The 19,156-nt window shown below is 31.8% G+C and overlaps 2 protein-coding genes across 2 annotated transcripts in view; one reads left to right on the top strand and one right to left on the bottom strand.

Annotated features, from left to right (window-relative positions):
- LOC129230356 (ankyrin repeat domain-containing protein 12-like) overlaps window positions 1–1,718 on the bottom strand; it is a 30,434-nt gene extending 28,716 nt beyond the window's left edge. Inside the window, exon 1 of the mRNA XM_054864753.1 lies at window positions 1,691–1,718. Coding sequence (XP_054720728.1) covers window positions 1,691–1,718 — 28 coding nt within the window. The remainder of the gene's footprint in view (window positions 1–1,690) is intronic.
- Window positions 1–19,156, top strand: part of LOC129229257 (acidic mammalian chitinase-like) — a 66,373-nt gene that overhangs the window by 1,081 nt on the left and 46,136 nt on the right. The gene's annotated exons all lie outside the window — the stretch shown is intronic.

Below are 19,156 nucleotides of genomic sequence, written 5' to 3'. Positions count from 1 at the left end.
CTAGAGAGGGAAAAAAATTTCAAAAGCATGAACATTAATAGCAAGTTGGATGACTTATGGGGTATTTGTCTCTAAAGTATTTAAAAAAACCCTCAAAAGCAACCCTTTTTTATCTAGAGATTTGATTTACAATTATTTTATTCATACTTCAGAGTAATAAGAGTATTGGACTAACTTCTATGAGCCTTATGTGTGAAAACTTTATTTGCTGTAAAAAAAAAACTTGAAAACACTGCATGTTGCATATAAGTCGCCTCACAGATCTTCAGTAAAGAAACTTCCCATATTATTTATATTTACTCAAGTTACTCACAGAAAGAATGAAGATTAAGAATGAAATTAAGTATGTTTGTAATATAGCACTAATGTATATTGGTCATTTCATTAAGCCCGGATTACCCAATAGGCCAACCTAGGCCTTGGCCTAGGGGCGCATATCCAGGAGGAGAAAAAAATGAACAGCTCATTAGAAAAATAAAAGGAAAGTGGCATGCTAGTATTTGGACAGTAAAAATACAGCTAGAACTGATTGGGACCTTACCACTGAGCAGAAAAAAGCAATTAGAGGAAAGGGGGCGTAATGCTTGAGTCTAGGTACTGTTTCTGGTCAAAACAGATAATTTTCTAGGGGCGCCAACTCCGAGGGCGCTGCAATGCTCCAGCAACCCCCCCCCCAATATTTGCGGGGGTGCCGGGCACCCCCACTATCAGCAGAAAACTGATGAAAACCTTTTTGTATGGCCTCTTTTTCTACAAGCAGAAAAAAGAGGCCATACAAAAAGGGACGAATTTTTAAATATTTAGCTAAGCTTAACAAAAAGAACAAATTATACTGTTGTGTTTTTGTTCCTAAACTATTTGTGTTTTGATTCTCACTAAAATTTTCTCTGCTTTAATTTAATTCATTCTATTTTACTTTATTTTATTTTCATTTATTTATTTTTTTCTCGTAAAATTTTTTTGTGGTAAAAACCCGAAGTAAAATAAGATATTTTCCGCCTAGTGTTTCTGTTTATAAAACTGAAGCACATTTTCTTGAGAGTTATACGCTCTGAAAAATTGCCCTTGTTTGGTCCATTGTGCTCGGTGTTTGAGCACCCCCACTGGTTTTCAAAACCCGGTGACACTAAATTTTCAATATCTTTGATTTGAACAATGATTTCAAAATTCGGTAAAGCTATGATATAGAAAGTGTTCAATGTAAAAAACTTGTTCATGAAACAATTTTTCTCTTGATGTCTTTAAATCATGTCAATAAGTATATGTTTTGCAATTAATAATTTATTAGTTCATGTTTAGTTTTGACAGTCAATAATTAGCGGCGCCCGAAGCTTAAATTTTTGAAGAGATGAAATTATTAATTTACCGAATGAAGTTTTAATTTTTACGGAATGACAAAACACGAGTATGCATAATTGCACGTGTAGCAAAATCTAACGAAAACAGACAATAGACATCCCTTTAAAGAATATTTTTATGTTGTCTCCAAACTGTCAGACATTGTTTGACGCATAAGGAAATTTTGGGGAGTTCACAGTGACCTCCTGCGGCCTTTGCCAATAATATCCCCTATTTTGTACACAAAATATTCACCATAGTCTGCTTTAGTTCTCCACACTAAGCATTGCATACAAGTTTCCTAATAAATAATTTCTTTGACACAATTTTCTATCTTTTCCTTTATAATTACCTCTGTTATTGGGTTTCACTTCCAACATATTATTTTTCTGAATATTTTTTTTTCAAAACATCATCTAGATCACAACAAAGTTGATAAAAATAAAAGAAAAATTAAATATATTTACAGAGAGAGACCAGCAGTTTTAAATATTTTCAAGGTAAAAAATGAAACTATCAAGGAATTCAAGAGTCATGATATCTAAATGTAAATAAAAAGGGGAAAAAATACTTCAGATATCACTGCTAAATATCATCTCAGCTCAAACCGGTAAAAGCTTTTTCCTTGGGCTACAGACATTTGTTTTCCAGACAGATAAAAATTTTGAGACGGAAAATTTGAAAATTTCACAATGGAAAACCAAAACAGTTAAATGTTTTTGAAAAAGAAAAATTGAGGCAAGATGTTTGATAACATATTTTAAGAAATGAATGAAAATTTCGGGACGTAGCAATGTGGTGAGGGAGGCGTTTTCTGAGCCTAATCCCATCATGTTACGTCACCAAAGGTAACCTAAAATTGCGAATTTTATAAATTTAATTTCAGAAAAAAATTACAGAAGAGATTCCCTCAACCCACTTCTACTAACATCTTCAAAGTTTTTCTGAGTTTGCTTTTTATGAAACGTTAGTTTCAAAAAGTTTCCGAGTGTTTCTATATTTTCCGAACATTATCGAGATTTTTTTCATAGGACCTCAACTTTTGAACATCTGTGCAGGAGGGTCCCCCTCCCCTTCTTAGCATTTTGAAGATGGTCTAAAATTTCGAAAATTTTCCGGAAAAGAGTCCTCAAACCCAATCCCTTTACCCAGCACCATCAGATGCATTAGAAGTCCTACAAATGCATATTTAGAGTTTTCTTTTCAAAGGCTTCATATCACAACAGATCGTCTAAAACTTTGTTTTTAAGTCCTCAAGCCCAAAGTTTTTCCAGGGAAATGACCTTGACTTCAGTATCCCCTCCCCCCTTCTCCAACTCATTTAAAATCGCCTAAGATTAGAACCTGAATTTAGAAAAAAAGAAAAAAATCCGGATAGCTGCAGAGTTCAGCCTTTCTCCAACATTATTAAAATTGTCTAAAGCTTTGTTTTTAGGACTTTAAATTCGAAAAATTTACGGAAGAGAGTTACCCAATTCCATCCCTCCTCCTTTTGTTATTAAAGATGACTCACAATAAAGTATTTAGGTTTTTAATTTAGAAAACTTTCTGGGGGAGAATGGCTTAACCCCATCCATTTCCCTAACATCATAAAAGATGTCTTCGATTGTTGCAGTCTTTAATATCAAATAAGTTCCTTGCTAAAGCAAGCCGCTCATCAAAAAAATATCCTCTAAAAAGTTTCAGGACCTCAATTTCTTCGTTGTCTCCCAGCATCATTAAAGTTTTTCAAAAACTTAGTTTTATGACTTTAATTTCGAAAAGGGAGGGGGAGAGTTCCCTAACCGATCCCTTTCTCTAACATCATCAAAGATGACCGTTACTTCGAGTTAAATGGCCTAAAATTGCATTTCTGAAGCGTCAATTTTGGCAAATTTCTGAAGTGCACCGGCAAATCCACAGCCCCCCCCCTTTGAACATTAACTATAGGAAAATTGAAAATGAAACCCATCCCTTAATTTTCAAACTGGGGAAAGGGCGCGAAATTTTCACTTATCTCCCGGACGCTGCTACGCCTCTGAGAAAGAAGAGGGTGGGGGGGGATACGATTTCGATACACTTCGAATATGTGAAGGGAGTAGGAGGGCGCAATCTCTAAGTTTGGCCTAGGGGCATAAATAGACGTTAATCCGGCCCTGCATTTCATACAGATTCATTGGATGGCTGTGCTCGACCATTTTTACTTTTTTTGAAACTCATATCCCTAAAAGCTGCATATGAAACCATTTGTTTTCTTGATCTCTCCATGTTTGAAACCGTTTTTATTTTTTCTCTAATCTTGACCTTTGATTTTTTAGAGGTCATTTAAAGTTATTTTTATAGGCAAAAATTGGACTTTTAATCCTTTACATTTTGGTCCAAAGTTATTTGAATTATTTATGGCAGTTAAATTTTACATTTATGTGTTATAGTACATAATATAATAGTCTCATATGCTAAGTTATAAAGCTGTATAATAATACAGTGAAGCACCGTTTATACATTTCTCTTTTATACCTTTTTTAAATTGGTCCCTGCAGTGTCTATTACACATTAACGTATACCTATTATACGTTTTTTCATTTGCACGCTTTTTTCATACAGTCCCTTCAAAAACGTATAAATGGTACTTCACTGTAATTAAATACAAAAGACTAAAGTTCAAAGTCAAATGTAAATTTGTTACACATTTAAAAGGGTAATAACTCGCTTCAGGGACAAAAACCGTAGAGTGAAGATACTTTGGTAGAGAGCGTGGAGCAACCCTTAAGCTGTTTCCAAAATGAAGTAACAGGACCTAAGGACGAAATTTTGGCTCTCCGTAACCAGTTCCGTCGACCGCATGGGATTTGTGTTGAGATGATTTTGAGAGCTCCGAAATTTTAACTGTTCCTGTTGTTTTAAGAAATATTAAGGATAGTACACTACTGTTGAGCTTTTGGATGCCATGAAAAGTATTCAAAAGATAGTGCTGTAACATTTCATAGGGCGACAGTTATTCCATTAAAAAATGATTTTTAAATGTATCAACATTCACCCACATGGTGATATTTTATTTTTTTTTAGATTAAATGATTAATTATCATTGTTTAATTAGTGATTGTTTTGGTTCTAATATTGATTTTGAAAGTTTTAATTATTAAAAGCCTTTGAAGATGAATTAATCTTTTGATATTTATTATTTTTCATAGCGAATAGACTTACGACTCTTGTCTGTTCACTTGGCGAGCAATTTTATCGCCAATAGAATTGAAAACAAAACAGTATCGTTTTACATTGTAATTGTTTTAATGATCATTAACACTTTTTATTATAACAATATTGAATGTTAAATGCTTTTAATAAATTAGCAATAAAATGTTTCATAGAAATAAATAAAAATGTTTTTGCAAAAAAGCTCTGTTTATGAATTAAATTGATGCATGAGTATTTATAGAAAAATCAATGAGTTATATAATACACTAGCTTTTACCTACGGCTTCGCTCACGTTCGGTCCATATTTTTTTTTTGGTTATTCTATCCATTTCACTGACTAAAAGTATTACTTTTGACTGAAGGAAACAACCCCATTGTTTGAAATGGTGTGCAAATTTGTGCTGATTATGCATTTGCTAATTTAGTTTGCAGATTATTTTACATGTTAACAAATGATTTAAAGAAAGAAATACTAAAGAAATGGCAATATTTCAGTTACATGGTGAAAACCAAAAAACAATATTGCATAGTCTTTACCTTCACAAACAGCGACAATTGAATAAATTGTCTAATACCTTAGCTATTGAAATGATTCCACAAAAAACATTTGGCGAGATTCCTGCTGATCGATCATATACTCAATCAACATAAAAAAAAAAACATTAATTGCCTCAAAGTTGCGTTAAACTGGAAAATAATCAGTCAAATCCATGTATTATTTCTAATCTTGTGTACTTAAAGATTTAACTTTAGATAAGCCTTGAACAGTCAGACGAAAAGCAAAAGTAGTCAACAATACAATTGTCCCTATCGACACGGAGTTGAGATGATACACTAAATACTATATTGAGTTGAGGAAAACCTTCGAACATGGAACTAAAAAAATCATAACTCATTTTTTATTCTACTTAGAAATTTCGAACAGGTGCCATCTTCAGCAGAAAAATCAGAGCTTTCGATGGACATATAATGTTAATATGTGCAAGTATTTTTTCACCCCCATATTAGAGAATTTCTATGAAAATTGTGTATTTTTGCCCCCTATGGGGGTTTTGCCCCCGCGTAACGGACCGAAACATACCCTATGTGTTATTCTGATGCATAAGCAATATTATTGTAAAGTTTCATCAAAATCCATTCAGTAGTTTTTGAGTGAAAGAGTAACAAACATCCATACAAACTTTCGCATACATAATAGTAGTAAGATTATATCTCATTAACTAATGGTACTTCTGTTATGTAGATTGATTAAAAGCAATTGTTCAAAAACTAAACAATGTCTAGCTGAACCATTTAATGACTTTTGATCAGAGCCAGATCTTTAAATTTTCGGTCCCCCTGCAACGAAATCTGTAGGATCCCTCCCCACAGGCCAGCGTGAAAATTTGCAACGTTAATAAGTCTTTTAGTGCTAGTTTTTTTCAATTTCTTGGCCGTTAGGGCCCTCCTACCCTCCCCATCCACCAGGGTCTGTGGGTACGGAGATCGGGGGCTGCGTTTGATTTTTAATATGAAACAAAAAAGTATTTAACATTATACTAATTGATACAAGATGACTTTTTTCCATAAATTATTCTAGATTTAAAACAAGTACGTAACTTTAAAAATGTTTGCTACATTTATTTACTGAAGTTTTCATTGTTGCTTTTAAAATCCAGTTTTACTTTTCATTAAATACTATAGATATTTCAGAACAATTGTTTACACCTTCCAAACAAATATTATTTTAAGGGATTTAAAAATAATTAGCATCTCTAGAATTTATTATTCATTGGCTTCAAGTGCAAATGATAGTTTTGAAAAGAGGCATGTTTTTCTCAGCGAATTCATAATTTAGGTGTTTCAATGCAATTTTTAATTAAAAAAACCCCCATTCTAAAGAGCGCGGGGGGGGGGGGGGGGGGGCAAGTATTATCAATATATACAGTTCCTTCTTTTTTTTTCAAATTAATGATAACAAATTTTTTTTTTCATAAATTACGTAAGTATTAAAAAAAAACAACTATTTCATTTTTTAAACATTTGTAAAAAAAAATGAAAAAAAGTTATTTTATGTTTTTATTTAAAAACTTAATGCAATTGTGCTGGCAATTACAAGCCTTGAATTTATCATTATTTTTTTTTTTGGGGGGGGGAGGGGAGATCAATGTGTTTCAGAAATGATTGACATCAAAAGTAAACCACTGTAAGAAAAGAAAAGCTATTATCAAATCGAAAAGTTGAAAAAAAAAAAAAAACCTGATGAAATATTCGCGCACGCTAAGATATGCGATTAAAGCCTAATATTGCAGTTTTCCACCATGTGATTTGTTAGCCGCTCTGGCACGTTTCTCTTGAAGGGGAAAATGCTGCCTGGATTCCTCTACGTAATCTCAACTCTATGACAAAAATACAAAATGATATACATATTGAAAAAACTAATTGCTGGAACCACACGAATTACACATTCTTATTATAATTGCATGTTTGTTTAAATTTTTTTGTTTACAGTATCTCAAAAATCAGAGAAATAACAAAAATGAATTTTAGACACTTGAAAACCAAAAGGGGATAGAATTAAAAAAAAAAAAAAATCTTGGCCAATTGAGTATTCTATTAACTATGCATGTTGTGTATATTGTTTTGTGTATTTGGTTTGTAAAACAGGTACAGTTTGTTTAAAATTGAGTAATTTGGCCAGTTAACGCACATACTAAAACAGAAATAAAAAGTATGAAAACATCATTGCACATTCTTAAATTGGGTATATTACACACTACGTAATATATATACTGAAAAAACAAAAATAATTATTTTAATTCAAGAAGTTAAAAAATATTTGGGCATGAATAAGTAGTGACAGTTTAATTAGTTACTATAGTGGTAATGTACCCTCTCCATATACAAATTTTTTTTTCCATACATAAAAACATACTCTCTATGTGCTAACTTATATAGCTTGACCAAAACATATGCAAAACTATTATATACATAACTGGGTGGGGGGGGGGGGGAACTGAAGTGCATTTTTAATTTCCTTTTTGAGTATAGTTTTGATAAAATGAACTCACCCAATAGTAGTAGTTTCATTGGAGACAAAGCATGTGGCATACTAGACTGCTTTATTTAAGTGGTTTTAAACACCTTTCATAACACAGCATTTAGGGATATGAGCACCATTAATTTTGAAAATAAATATAGGTTTCTGCTTTTGATGAAACTTTTTTAAATTGGAACTTATGCTTTTATAAATTGCTTATTTAGCAGCTTTCAAAAATTTGTTCAAAACAAGTGTTTTTTGTAAGTTTGAAATGATTAAAATGTTTTCCCGGTTATTATGAGATAGAGATTTGCACAGCTCTGGGCTTGTCTTTCTGACGCTAGTAACTATTCTTTCGCACACTGCACTGCTGTGAGGTATAGCTAGAACAAAAGAGCCTATCATGCTTCAATGCACTATTGGCATCAACTAATTTCTTCAACGCAGTCCATTTTTCATCCATCCTATTCATTTTCAGCATCATCCGGCAAATCATCTACTTTTACAGATCAAAATTCATTTTGGAACTCATCTTAGGCTTCACCTACAGTTTCTTCACTCTTCTGAAGCAACAGAACAGAACAACATCAGAGACCTCAAACACGTCCAAAAAGCTTACAATGTAAGACTAAATCTTACAAGTTGGTAGTTAGTTGATATTAGTTTCATAAATGCAGGTGTTGAGGAACTTTAATGGCTGTTGAAGTACACTCTCCAGGCTCAATCAGGTTAATCAATTCAATGTTAAGGTACTGTTCAAAATTAAATTTTCCCTGAGGGATAAAAATAAAGATTTATTTTTAACCCTCATCAATTTTCATCAAAACAAAATCACCTATTCAATTTCCTTTTCCTTTTTTCGATGTTTAACTGAACAAAAATATGAAATTACAAAACAGCATAATTCTGTGGAATATTATTGTATTTTAGGCATTTTTTGGGGGGCTTTTATGTCACTTTTGTTGGTTGATGTTATAACAAAATACAGTCCAACTTCGTTAGACTGTCAACCTTAGTGATGGGCCAAAAGTTGGTGTAAGTCGAGGGTGGTGGTTTAACGGATTTCCCCCAGTCCTCCACTAATGCATATTTTTATGAAAATATATCAGAAAGCATGTATTTTCTAGGGATGCGTAGTTCATGAATGAACAGATCAAAAAGAATGAAACCTTAAAATGAACAGATCTGTTCGTTCACCTAAAAAATGAACGACTGTTCTTTTGAACGGTGAGCGGTTTGGAATATTGTAGGGGAAAGTGTTGTACCTTGAGACACTGCTAATTTCTAAGAATCTATTTTGAGCAGCCATGTTTTTGTAATCTCTAACAGTAATCTTCATCACTAAATGGTGCCATAGTAAAAAATCAGCATTAAATGAGTAAAATTGACAATTTTGTGAGAGAAAGAAAATTTCCCGACTCCAAAGTAAATATTTTCTTCCTTTTTATTTCATTTTCTGTCTTTGTATTTGTAAAACTAATCAACTGAATTTTATTTTGTTACAAAAGAGAAGTACATTAAATATTTTGATTATGGGTCATTTTAAGGCAATTCAGACATTTATGTAGGGCCCGTAATGTGACCTTTTTTTTACCATAACTTTTTAATTTACTGTTTGATTAGCCTATTATTTTATTTTAAGCTTTTCCTACCAAGACATCAGCTCAAATTAAAATAATTTGCAAATCAAACGGTAAATTAAAACGTTATGGCAAAAAAAGGTCACGTTACGGACTCTACATAAATGTCAAAAATGTCGTTAAATGCCCTTTATGAGAAAATAATGATAGTGCATCTAGATTGACCACCATTTTGGTTTTTCCTAAGCCCCGTGGTGATTGTACCCTGGGACAGCCATACATTTGTGCCTTAGGACACGTTCCAAAGTACAACATATGCATGGTTCCTAATAATTATGATATATTTAGGAACACGGAACAGTGTTCTAATCTTATGTAGTCTTTTAAACACATTTAATGTCAGATAATATTTCATAATTTGTTATTCATTATTCATGATTTAATTCATCACCATGAAAAAAAAATATATATAAATATATATATAAATATATATATTATGTTTTTTGATGCAAAATTGGTTTAAGTATATGGCTGTTTCCTGAATCATGAAGAATGTCTCATGGAAAACAGGATGTGGCTCAAGGTACAATAGGATGTTGCACCTTGGCACAATTTTGGAACTCTTACTTTAAATGACTGGCAATATTTTATATTCAAACTGTCTGAATTTTTAAAAATATATTAGAAATATGTTGGGGTATTTTAATGTGACTTTTAGATTTTGAATTTGATTCAAATAATTGACGTTATAAATTAAAATATGAAAAGTGTCCCAATGTACAACACTCTCCCCTATTGATGCACTTGTGATAAGATCTTTTTTTTTTAAATTTTTTAAAATTACTTCATCTTTAAATTTTTAACCCCCAAACAACCTCAAATTTAATTCTTCTCAGTGCAGCATTTTTTTTTTCATTTCGAACCTTTTTATTTCATACTTTATTCATCATTTTTCTTCAACCGTTACAGTTCATTTGTAATTTCCCAATGTATCCTTTAGTAATGTTTTGTGCAACTTGTTAGGGCTACTTAAAAAAAAAAAAAGTTTGACTTTTCACTTCCTGTTCCATGCATCTGCTGAAATACTGCTCAAGCTTTCTGTCGCTAAACTTATTTCTAAAAATCACTTTTCTGGCAATCCTTTTGTCTTCTATAACATCCCTCCAATGAATAATCATCGATAATGGTTTGGCTTTATTTTTAACTTCCAAGTCTCTTAACGTACGATATCCTTAGTGGCAGCTCGTGCCTTGAAAAAGTGGGGGTGGGGGTGGGGGATCATGTGTGCACTCGCTCTCCCACCCCCCGTTTTTGAATTTCTAAAAAAATATATTTTAATACTCAAACTTTCATAAAATATTTACTTGAGTTAAATAAATAAAATTAAATTCATTTTAAACACAGGACAAGCTACAAAAAACTTAAACTACTAAGTAAATCACAAGAGATATTAATATCACGTTTATGTCTATGATTGCCGGCACGATGGTGCTCTTTCACCTCCTGCCTTTCAAAAAGGAAATTTAATTAATCAGATTGGGAAAAGCTACAAAATGTATCACGGAAATTATTTATCTCACGTTTATGTCCAGTACACTTTCCGGTGCTGCAAGGGATGCACTTTCACTCCCTGGCTTTTCCAAATAAATATATGAATTTTAAAAAGCAAGTACCTGTACCTGGACGACCGAGCATCGCTCGGCTTTAAAAGAATTATTTTTTGTCAACTCATGTTTTTTTAAGGTTCAAAACTTTTCCAAATATATTTGAAAAGCTTCACGTTAATGAAATATTAAGCACTCGACCTTCTTATAACACTAAAGTACCAAACAAAGAAGATTCTGAATGTAATTAAATCAACATTTTGCTTTAAACTATCTGTTACGTTTGTTTCCACTATACAATTTTCTTGTCAGTAATTAAAATATTTTGACCTTAGTTTTGCTATGGTGAAATCGGGTTTTAACCGAATACTTCCTTTCATACTATGATGCGTTTCACGATTTTATCCGAATCGAGATTTTCTTTTTGAATAAGTACTTTTAGTTTATAAGCCAGAAAATGCTACATACAGCATGTTATCCATCAAAACTGATGATCCACAAACCATTCCAACAAATGATAACAACTGTCTTAACAAAACAAAAACAATCTCAAGACATACACTTCTTCAAAATAAAATTTAGATGCGTGATTTAAAAAACATGTTAAACCATTTGAAGTGTAAAAAGAAAATAAATAAATAAAATAAAATAAAATAGGATGGTCAAGCAATAGTTTCACTTAAAAAAGAGAAAAAGCCTTACATCAACTTACATAATGCTTTTGAATTTGTTTTCAGCCAAGTGTGTTTAAAATTAGCCAAAGGGGCCAATATCAGCCAAGCCTGGCAACCCTAAGCAAGTATAAAATTTTAATGCGAGAAGAGACAAATTTTCATTGTTATGGTTGCAAATTGTCTGCCTGATGCGTCAACTCACAGTTTACTACAAGACTTAACTTAATTAGACTTTATATTAACAAACTGTTTTTTGTAAAAAATCACGTTTTTACAGAAAAAACACTGATGTAGATGAACTTAAAATGCTAATTTACAATTAAATCCAAAATTTCATCCAAATTGTTAGAGCCGTTTCCGAGATAAGAAATATATACATACCCACAAGAATTGCTCGTTTAAACATATAAGATATTAGTCTAATATTTTTATTAGTAATATTATTTTAAATCTTTTAATAACTAATTACTTTGAACGAGTAAAATTAATTTTATTTTAAGCAAGAGACCAAATTACAAAAGTGCAAAAATATTGTGATCAGAGACATTTGTAAAAATTATAAATTATTTAATTAACTTTAACAAAGATGAAAATACATCTCAGTATTTGCTTTAAAATAAAAATAGATAAACTAAATCTAAAAAAACTAAAAATAAATAAAGTAAAAGAGTATTTAAAAAGTAATTCTTAGCGATTTACATGCGGGTGTACCCTTCTGCATATGAATTTGCTGGAGCCCATTGCCCAGATTCAGAATTTTTATGCAGACAAAAAAAAAAAAAAAAAAAGCATATCGAACTCCTTTTATTTTCTTCAAATTATTGATAACTTGTCACAAACTATTTAAGCAGAAAATTAAAACAAGTAATAATTTCTATGTAACAATAGGAAGACATTTTTTGAATATAAAAAAAACTCTTGTAGCGATATATGCACACACGACGCATATACAACACAATAGTGACGCAACTAGAAATAATTTTTCAGGGGAGGGGGGGGGGGAGCACAATGGGAAAAAATCTCATCAATTTGATTTGATTTGCTCACCAAATCCCTCTATTTTTTGAAACATCTAAATTTTAAAAATGCAATTTTAGAGTCTTTGGTTTAGGGGAAAGAACAGTACAAGGCACTCCGCGGAAATTTAGAAATTGATGCCTTATACGTGGTTACAGGCCATATTTATTGACAATTCGCAACTCCAACGAACTATAGGGGGCACTGCAGTCACTGTCTAATGGCGGACAAAAAAACTAAAACAAACGCACGTGGTAACGAAGAAAATGCTAAAAGCGTTGTGATTTTTGTTCGTATGTATGATTTTTTCGCTTTATTCTTTTTAAATTAATTTTCAAAGTCTTGTGGATATTCTGGCCCACGTAGAAAGAAATGAGAATTCAAGAAGCATTACTAAACGTCAAAGATTAATGCAAACTACGTAGTTCGTATTTCTAAGCAGCTATTTCCACGACGTTGAATTCAATATTTATCAATTCTTGATAAAACTAAATAATTGTGGCCTGACAAGAAGAACAATTAATGCTAGAAAATTCAATATGACATTACAAATTATTATCGAAAGAAGATGATACTTTTTTGCCTTGCTTGGCTAGCGCTTATTGTTTTGCATTTGTAGCTGAGTTATTTCTCTCGAATTCCCGAATCGGTTAATATAAAATTTTTCTGTTTCGATTTTTCTAATTTCTGAGTTACGATTTAATTATGTCATGTTATGCAAATCATCAACAAAATTCTTACGGATATATGGTGGTAGTTTTCTTTTCAGTTGATTGACCATTATTTCTTTTTACTTATCGAATTCTGTAATCTTACTACCATTTTATTCCACTCATGATAAAAATTAAAAATGGTTCAACTAAAAACGCGAAATCTCGCCCCCTAACCCTAAACAAATTTGGCGAAACCTTTCAGCTGAGAATAAAAGGAATAAAGTAAATTCTTTCTCGGTTAAACATTTTTCATTTTGTTCTACGATAATATATTCAAGAAAATATTTTGCACACTGTCCATTCCAACTAAATGCTACTGTAAAATATGGTTAGTTTAATTAATTTAAGATTTAAAAAAAAAAAACCCATATTCTTACAAATTCATACAAAACAGTAAAATTTTTTACCTTGTATAACGTTATCCAAGTTTGTTAATCCAGAATTTTCGCTTTCACCATTTCTCAATCAACTCATATTTTAGAAGGAAATAATGAAAACTAACATTATTTTGAGAAGCTCGAGAATACTACTAAGGGACGAATTAATTTCTGTAGCTGAAAGCAATCTAAGGCACTTCGATTGCGTTAATAAATACTCAGAACAAACAGCCTGTGTTTACGTCAGCAGACATACGTGGAACGCAACGTGGCAATGTTTTAGTTTTCCCGGCAGTTTTATAAATCACCACAAGGTAGTATATTCGAGCGCTGGAGTTGCGAATAGGGTAAGGGATGAGGCTCTGGGACTCTCCCCCATCGTTTTTATTTCTTTTTTTTTTTTGAAAAATATAAATAGAAAGAAATTTCTCCTCCCTCTTCAGTTTTTCAAAATTTCAGTTCCAAAAACGCAATTGTAGACAAACTTTGAAGATTTTTACGGGAAGGGGTTCTGGAGCTCTCCCACTGAATTCTAGACTAGAAGGAAGTGGCTCTCCCCTAGATTTTTTTCAAAATTGAAGTCCTAAAAACTTAAGCACAATATTCTATGATATTATGATGAGGGGTTCAAGGACTATTCCACTTAAATTTTTCATAAGTAGCTATTTAAAAAACCAATTTTTTGGATGATATTAAAGGAAGGAGGCTCGGAGCCCTTGCCCAAATATTTTCTGAAAATGAAGTCTTAAAAACGTGATTGTAGGACCATATTTGGTAACGTTAGGGTCTTTCGAAATTGAAGCTCCAAAAAGGCAATTTTAAGCGATTTTTGAACGCAATTTTAAACGATGTTGTAAGATATTCGGAGACACTTTTCACCTGGAAATTTTGCGAAATTGAATGTCTGTAAATGAAAGTTGAGATGTTTCGTAATTTTTTTGGCGGGAGATGGGGGAGTAGGGGGGGGGATTCGGAAGAGACTTTTCTTTTCAGACGAACTTGAAAAAAAAAGGAAGAAATAAAACGAGGACGGGATCAGCATTTAGCTGAAACTATTGAAAATGCTTAATTTAAAGATTTATTTTTAAAAGAAATTAAATATTTACCCTAACATCATGATTTTTTTTGAATTAAAATCTCTTCTGCTGTATTGTGTTTCTCGGAGATCCGTTTTTAGAAGTTTCGAAGAGCAAAATGCTCTTTCGCTAGAAGCAGTTGTTGTAGAATGCATAAAAAGACCTTGAAAAGCTCGGAAAGAAGAGTAATACCTGCCGAATGATTTTGTTGTTGAAAAAAGACTAGAAGGCCTTCAAATTTAGAGGTAAATTTGACCCTTATGGAGTTTCAAAGGTACTTTTCAAGTAGATTTTTCGAGTTTTAAAATTGAATATTATATATTAATTTAAAAATTCAACTTGCCTATTAAAAGTCTTCGAACACAAGTGGAAACAGTAATTTTTAATCCGAGTTGAAGGGTTCAAGCTTGTTCAAACTCAGAGCTTTGAATGGTAACAAATGCGGCTTTTTGCAATAACCTTTAAAACTGGAGAAAAATGAACGAGAAAAACGAGAAACACGAACACTTTTTTTTTCTGTTTCTTGACAGAGGAAGTCCTAAAGGACGTAAAACATTACTGCCGTAGAAAACAATATAGTCTCCAACCTACAGAGGAAATTCTGTTGGGTGAATACTTCCTAACAATGCTCTGGAGAAAAAGGAAAAACGGATGGGCCCTGGGACAAATGTCGTGTTAGTTATCGGTTGGCCTCGCACCGATTTATTTTAAACCAAAAGTCGAGAATATTACAATACACATTTCAGGAAAAAAATACAACAAAGTAAATTTTTAAAATAATTTCCTGACCCCCCCCCTCCGCACATATACAATCCATTTTTTAAAATTTCAAGCACGTACGCCCAAAAGGGGGAGAAAAAAGGAAAATAAATAAAGTTAAAAAGTATATACAGTAAATTACCGCCCAATTAGCCAGGGCTAAGAAAAAGCTTAGACCATGAGTGAAAAAGTGAGACGTCTAGAGTCTCTGTCTAGACGTCAAGTCTAGATGTCGCTTTCAAAACAAATATGAACACCATCCTGTTCTGACAAGAAGATGTCTGAATAAGACTACTTGAAGTAACAGTTGAAATTTTGGCATTTCCCTTCTTATAAGTAAAAATGCTTTTCAACAACATAAAACCTAATACAGATACAAATTTTAATGAAAATTGTTGTTCTTTTTCCATTTATTTTCTTTTTGGATAAATAGAATAGAATACTCTCCCCCTTCCCGCCAAGGTAATAGATTAAATTTTTGATGAAAGTCTCCTATGACTTTATTGAGGAGGATGTTTGACCTCTTGTCCATATTTATGATCATTGACGATGTCGCCCTAATGATTTTGAAAAAGTTGTAGTTGCAGAAATTTTCGCAATAGCAAAACTATCCAAATTGTTATTTAAAATTTTTACATACTATTAAAAACTAAAAAGGACAAGTATTCTTATTAGAGAAAAGAAATTTATTAACATTTGTGTAAAAAAAAGAAACATGGATATTTGAGTTGTTAACTTACAGTTGAGAGTTGACTGTTGCTGACTTAACCTGATTTAATGAAATATAAAATACAAAGTCTAAAACAATTTAAATTATCATTAATAAAAATGAATGACAAAAAAGTCAAATAAATAAATAGCAACAGTAATAACATATAAATATTATTCCATGCCTGCCAACCTCCGAGAAAAAAAATCCAAAAGGTATTTTTTCTTATCCAGAAGATTTTAATGCAAAATAAAATCAAACAGGACACCTACCCTCTTTACATTTAACAACAAAAAATTAGTAATGAATTTCATATCAATTGAACTTACTTTTGTTTAGTAAAAATTACTTGTATTGCTTTCTTTAAAAGTTTGGAAATAACGTTTACTCGTCTGAAAAAAAGAATGAAGCAAAAACAGCACGAACTGAGCAAAAACGAAGTTGATAAACGGTGCCGAAATTGTGCCCCTATTTGCTCGCTGCGACGCTCGCTTTGATTGGATCCCAATGAAGTCATGTGCTGTATCACTAAGTGAAGTCATAATCTTGCCTCATGTTTTCTCATGCGATTCACCAGGAAAAACAGAAAAGGACATGAAAATCTGTGAAATCCGGAAGGGTTGGCAGTAGAGGTGTAGACTGGTATTTTTCTTTGGTAGCCAATGGCTACCAACACCAAAAACTTTGGTAGCCACTTCAAATTTTTGGTAGCCAAACATACACCCACACACATATATATACAGAAAAGCACCGTTTATACATTTCTCTTTGATACGTTTTTTGAATTGGTCCCTGCAGAATCCAATACATTTTAATGCATACCTATTGTACGTTTTTCCCCTTATACACTTTTTTCATACAGTCCCTTCAAAAACGTATAAACTCTGCTTCACTGTACATATATTTTATATATCTATGTATTAAAAATCTTAGCACAATAAAAATCAGTACCAGTGAAGATTGGTAAGTATTTTCCTTCTCTCATTGAAGAAATCTGAGAATGATTTAGATTGAAATAGGATGGAGGAACACATTAAGTTAAAAATCTAATATTTGTTTGAGCTACTGGTTTCACTTTTCATGGAATCTTCCTAGCCAACATATTTGCAAATTTAAATTTGTAGGACCAAATTTTAAAATTCAAAACCACATAATAAAAACAAACTAGAAAAATATTTGTAGTTTGCGACCAAATGGTTATTTTAAAAGTCTGAATTAGAATTGAACTAATAATAAAGTAGCTATCCACTACTCTAGAAATCTGCCTATCAACATACGACATTTAGTATCGTTTATAGAAATAATACATTTCAAATTCAACAGTAAAAAAAAAAATGTTTAGATTTAATATTTTAGGATAAAATTAAATTGATTAAAATAAAGCTTGTAAAAATAGTATATAAAAAGGATTTATTGCTTTTTAGTTATTAAAATATAACTTTCAATTATCAAAACTTCTGAAGTATTTAAAAATGCAACAAGATTAGCAAAACTGGTGTGCAATGTCGGCATGTTTCCCGAAAATAATTGCATTTATTATTTATTAAAATAAAACTTAAAATAAGCTGACAACTTCCGACTGCCAAAAAATTAAAATATGTTGGTACAAGATGCAAAAGGAAATCTAAAGCACAAGATGCAATTATCCTCAAAGTGTGATTCCAAAGTTAGCATGGCTCCAAAAATAAATTCTTTTATTAAAATGGAACATGAAACAAGCTAATCTAAGGTAGCACACATCAAAATAACTTTTGCTTATCAAAAATATGAAGACAATTGTACAAGATGCAAAAAGATTGAAAATTCAACCACGAGGTGCAGCTGCCAGCGAAGTGCGGTTACAAAGGAAGCATGGCTTCAAAAATAAATTCTTTTATAAAAATAGAGCATAAAACAACTAATATAAGGTTGCATTCGTCTAAATAACTTTCGTCTGTCAAAAATATTAAGATATGTATAAGATGCAAAAGGATTTAAAACTCAACCACATGGTTATAGTTATCCGCGAAGTACGATTACAAAGAAAGCACGATTCCAAAAATAAATCAAGTCTTTAAAATAAACATAAAAATAAGCTAATTTAAGGCAGCCTGTGCCAAAATAACTTCCGACTATCAAAAATATTAAAATCTGTACAAGATCCAAAGGGATTGATAACTCAACCACGAGGTGCAATTCTCCGCAAAGTACGATTACAAAGGAAACGTGGCTTCAAAAATTAATTCTTTTATTAAAATGGAACATAGACCAAGCTAATCTAAGGTAGTATACGTCAAAATAACTTTCGTTTGTCAAAAATATTAAAAAATGAACAAGATGCAAAACTATTGAAAACTCGACCACGTGGTGCAGTTCCCCACGAAGTACGATTACAAAGGAAGCATGGATCCAAAAATAAATCCATTCATTAAAATCAAACACGAAATAAGCTAATTAAATTTAGCCTGCGCAAAATAAATTCCGATTTTAAAAAATATTTTTAATATTTACAAGGTGTAAAAGGATTGAAATCTAAATCACGAACTGCAATTTTTCGCACGAAGTACGATTTCAAATTTAATATGGCTCCCTAAATAAAAAGTCATGAAAAATAAACATTAAATAAGCTAATTTAACCCTGCATCTGTCAAAATATTTTCAGATTGAAAAAAAAATATTGTATTAAAATATTCGCAAGATGTAAAAGGAACAAGGGAAGCAGATTTTCGCGAAGCAAGTCGTGAAAAGTTTCATGACACCGGTGTAAGTCGGCCACTTTAAAGTAATTTGGTACTTCTAAAAATTGATTTTTAAATCGATAGCGTATTATACAGCAGAAAAATAATGTATTTGGTGACATGTTTAGTTTGTCACACACGTTACAGTAATCTTTCCAAAAAAAAAAAAAAATTTTTTTTCTATAATAATGAAAAAAAAAACTGACTTGATGCTGGTTGTCTTCGTTTTGAAGAACTGAAATAAAGTATTGGAAGATGTATCCAATTATTTTCTCTTTGAGCTACCTCTACTCGTCATTTTCAACCTTTTAAAAAGTTTATCAGAATTAGCTACGCCGCCGTATTTACGTTTCCCCTCCTCAGGCACTGCAGATGCTGCGGTGTTGACCTTGATTGGG

Source organism: Uloborus diversus, chromosome 9, assembly GCF_026930045.1.
Source record: "Uloborus diversus isolate 005 chromosome 9, Udiv.v.3.1, whole genome shotgun sequence".
In the NCBI taxonomy this organism is placed as follows: domain Eukaryota; kingdom Metazoa; phylum Arthropoda; class Arachnida; order Araneae; family Uloboridae; genus Uloborus; species Uloborus diversus.
Note: the sequence above shows the minus strand (reverse complement) of the source record. Positions and strands in the feature narration are given on the sequence as shown.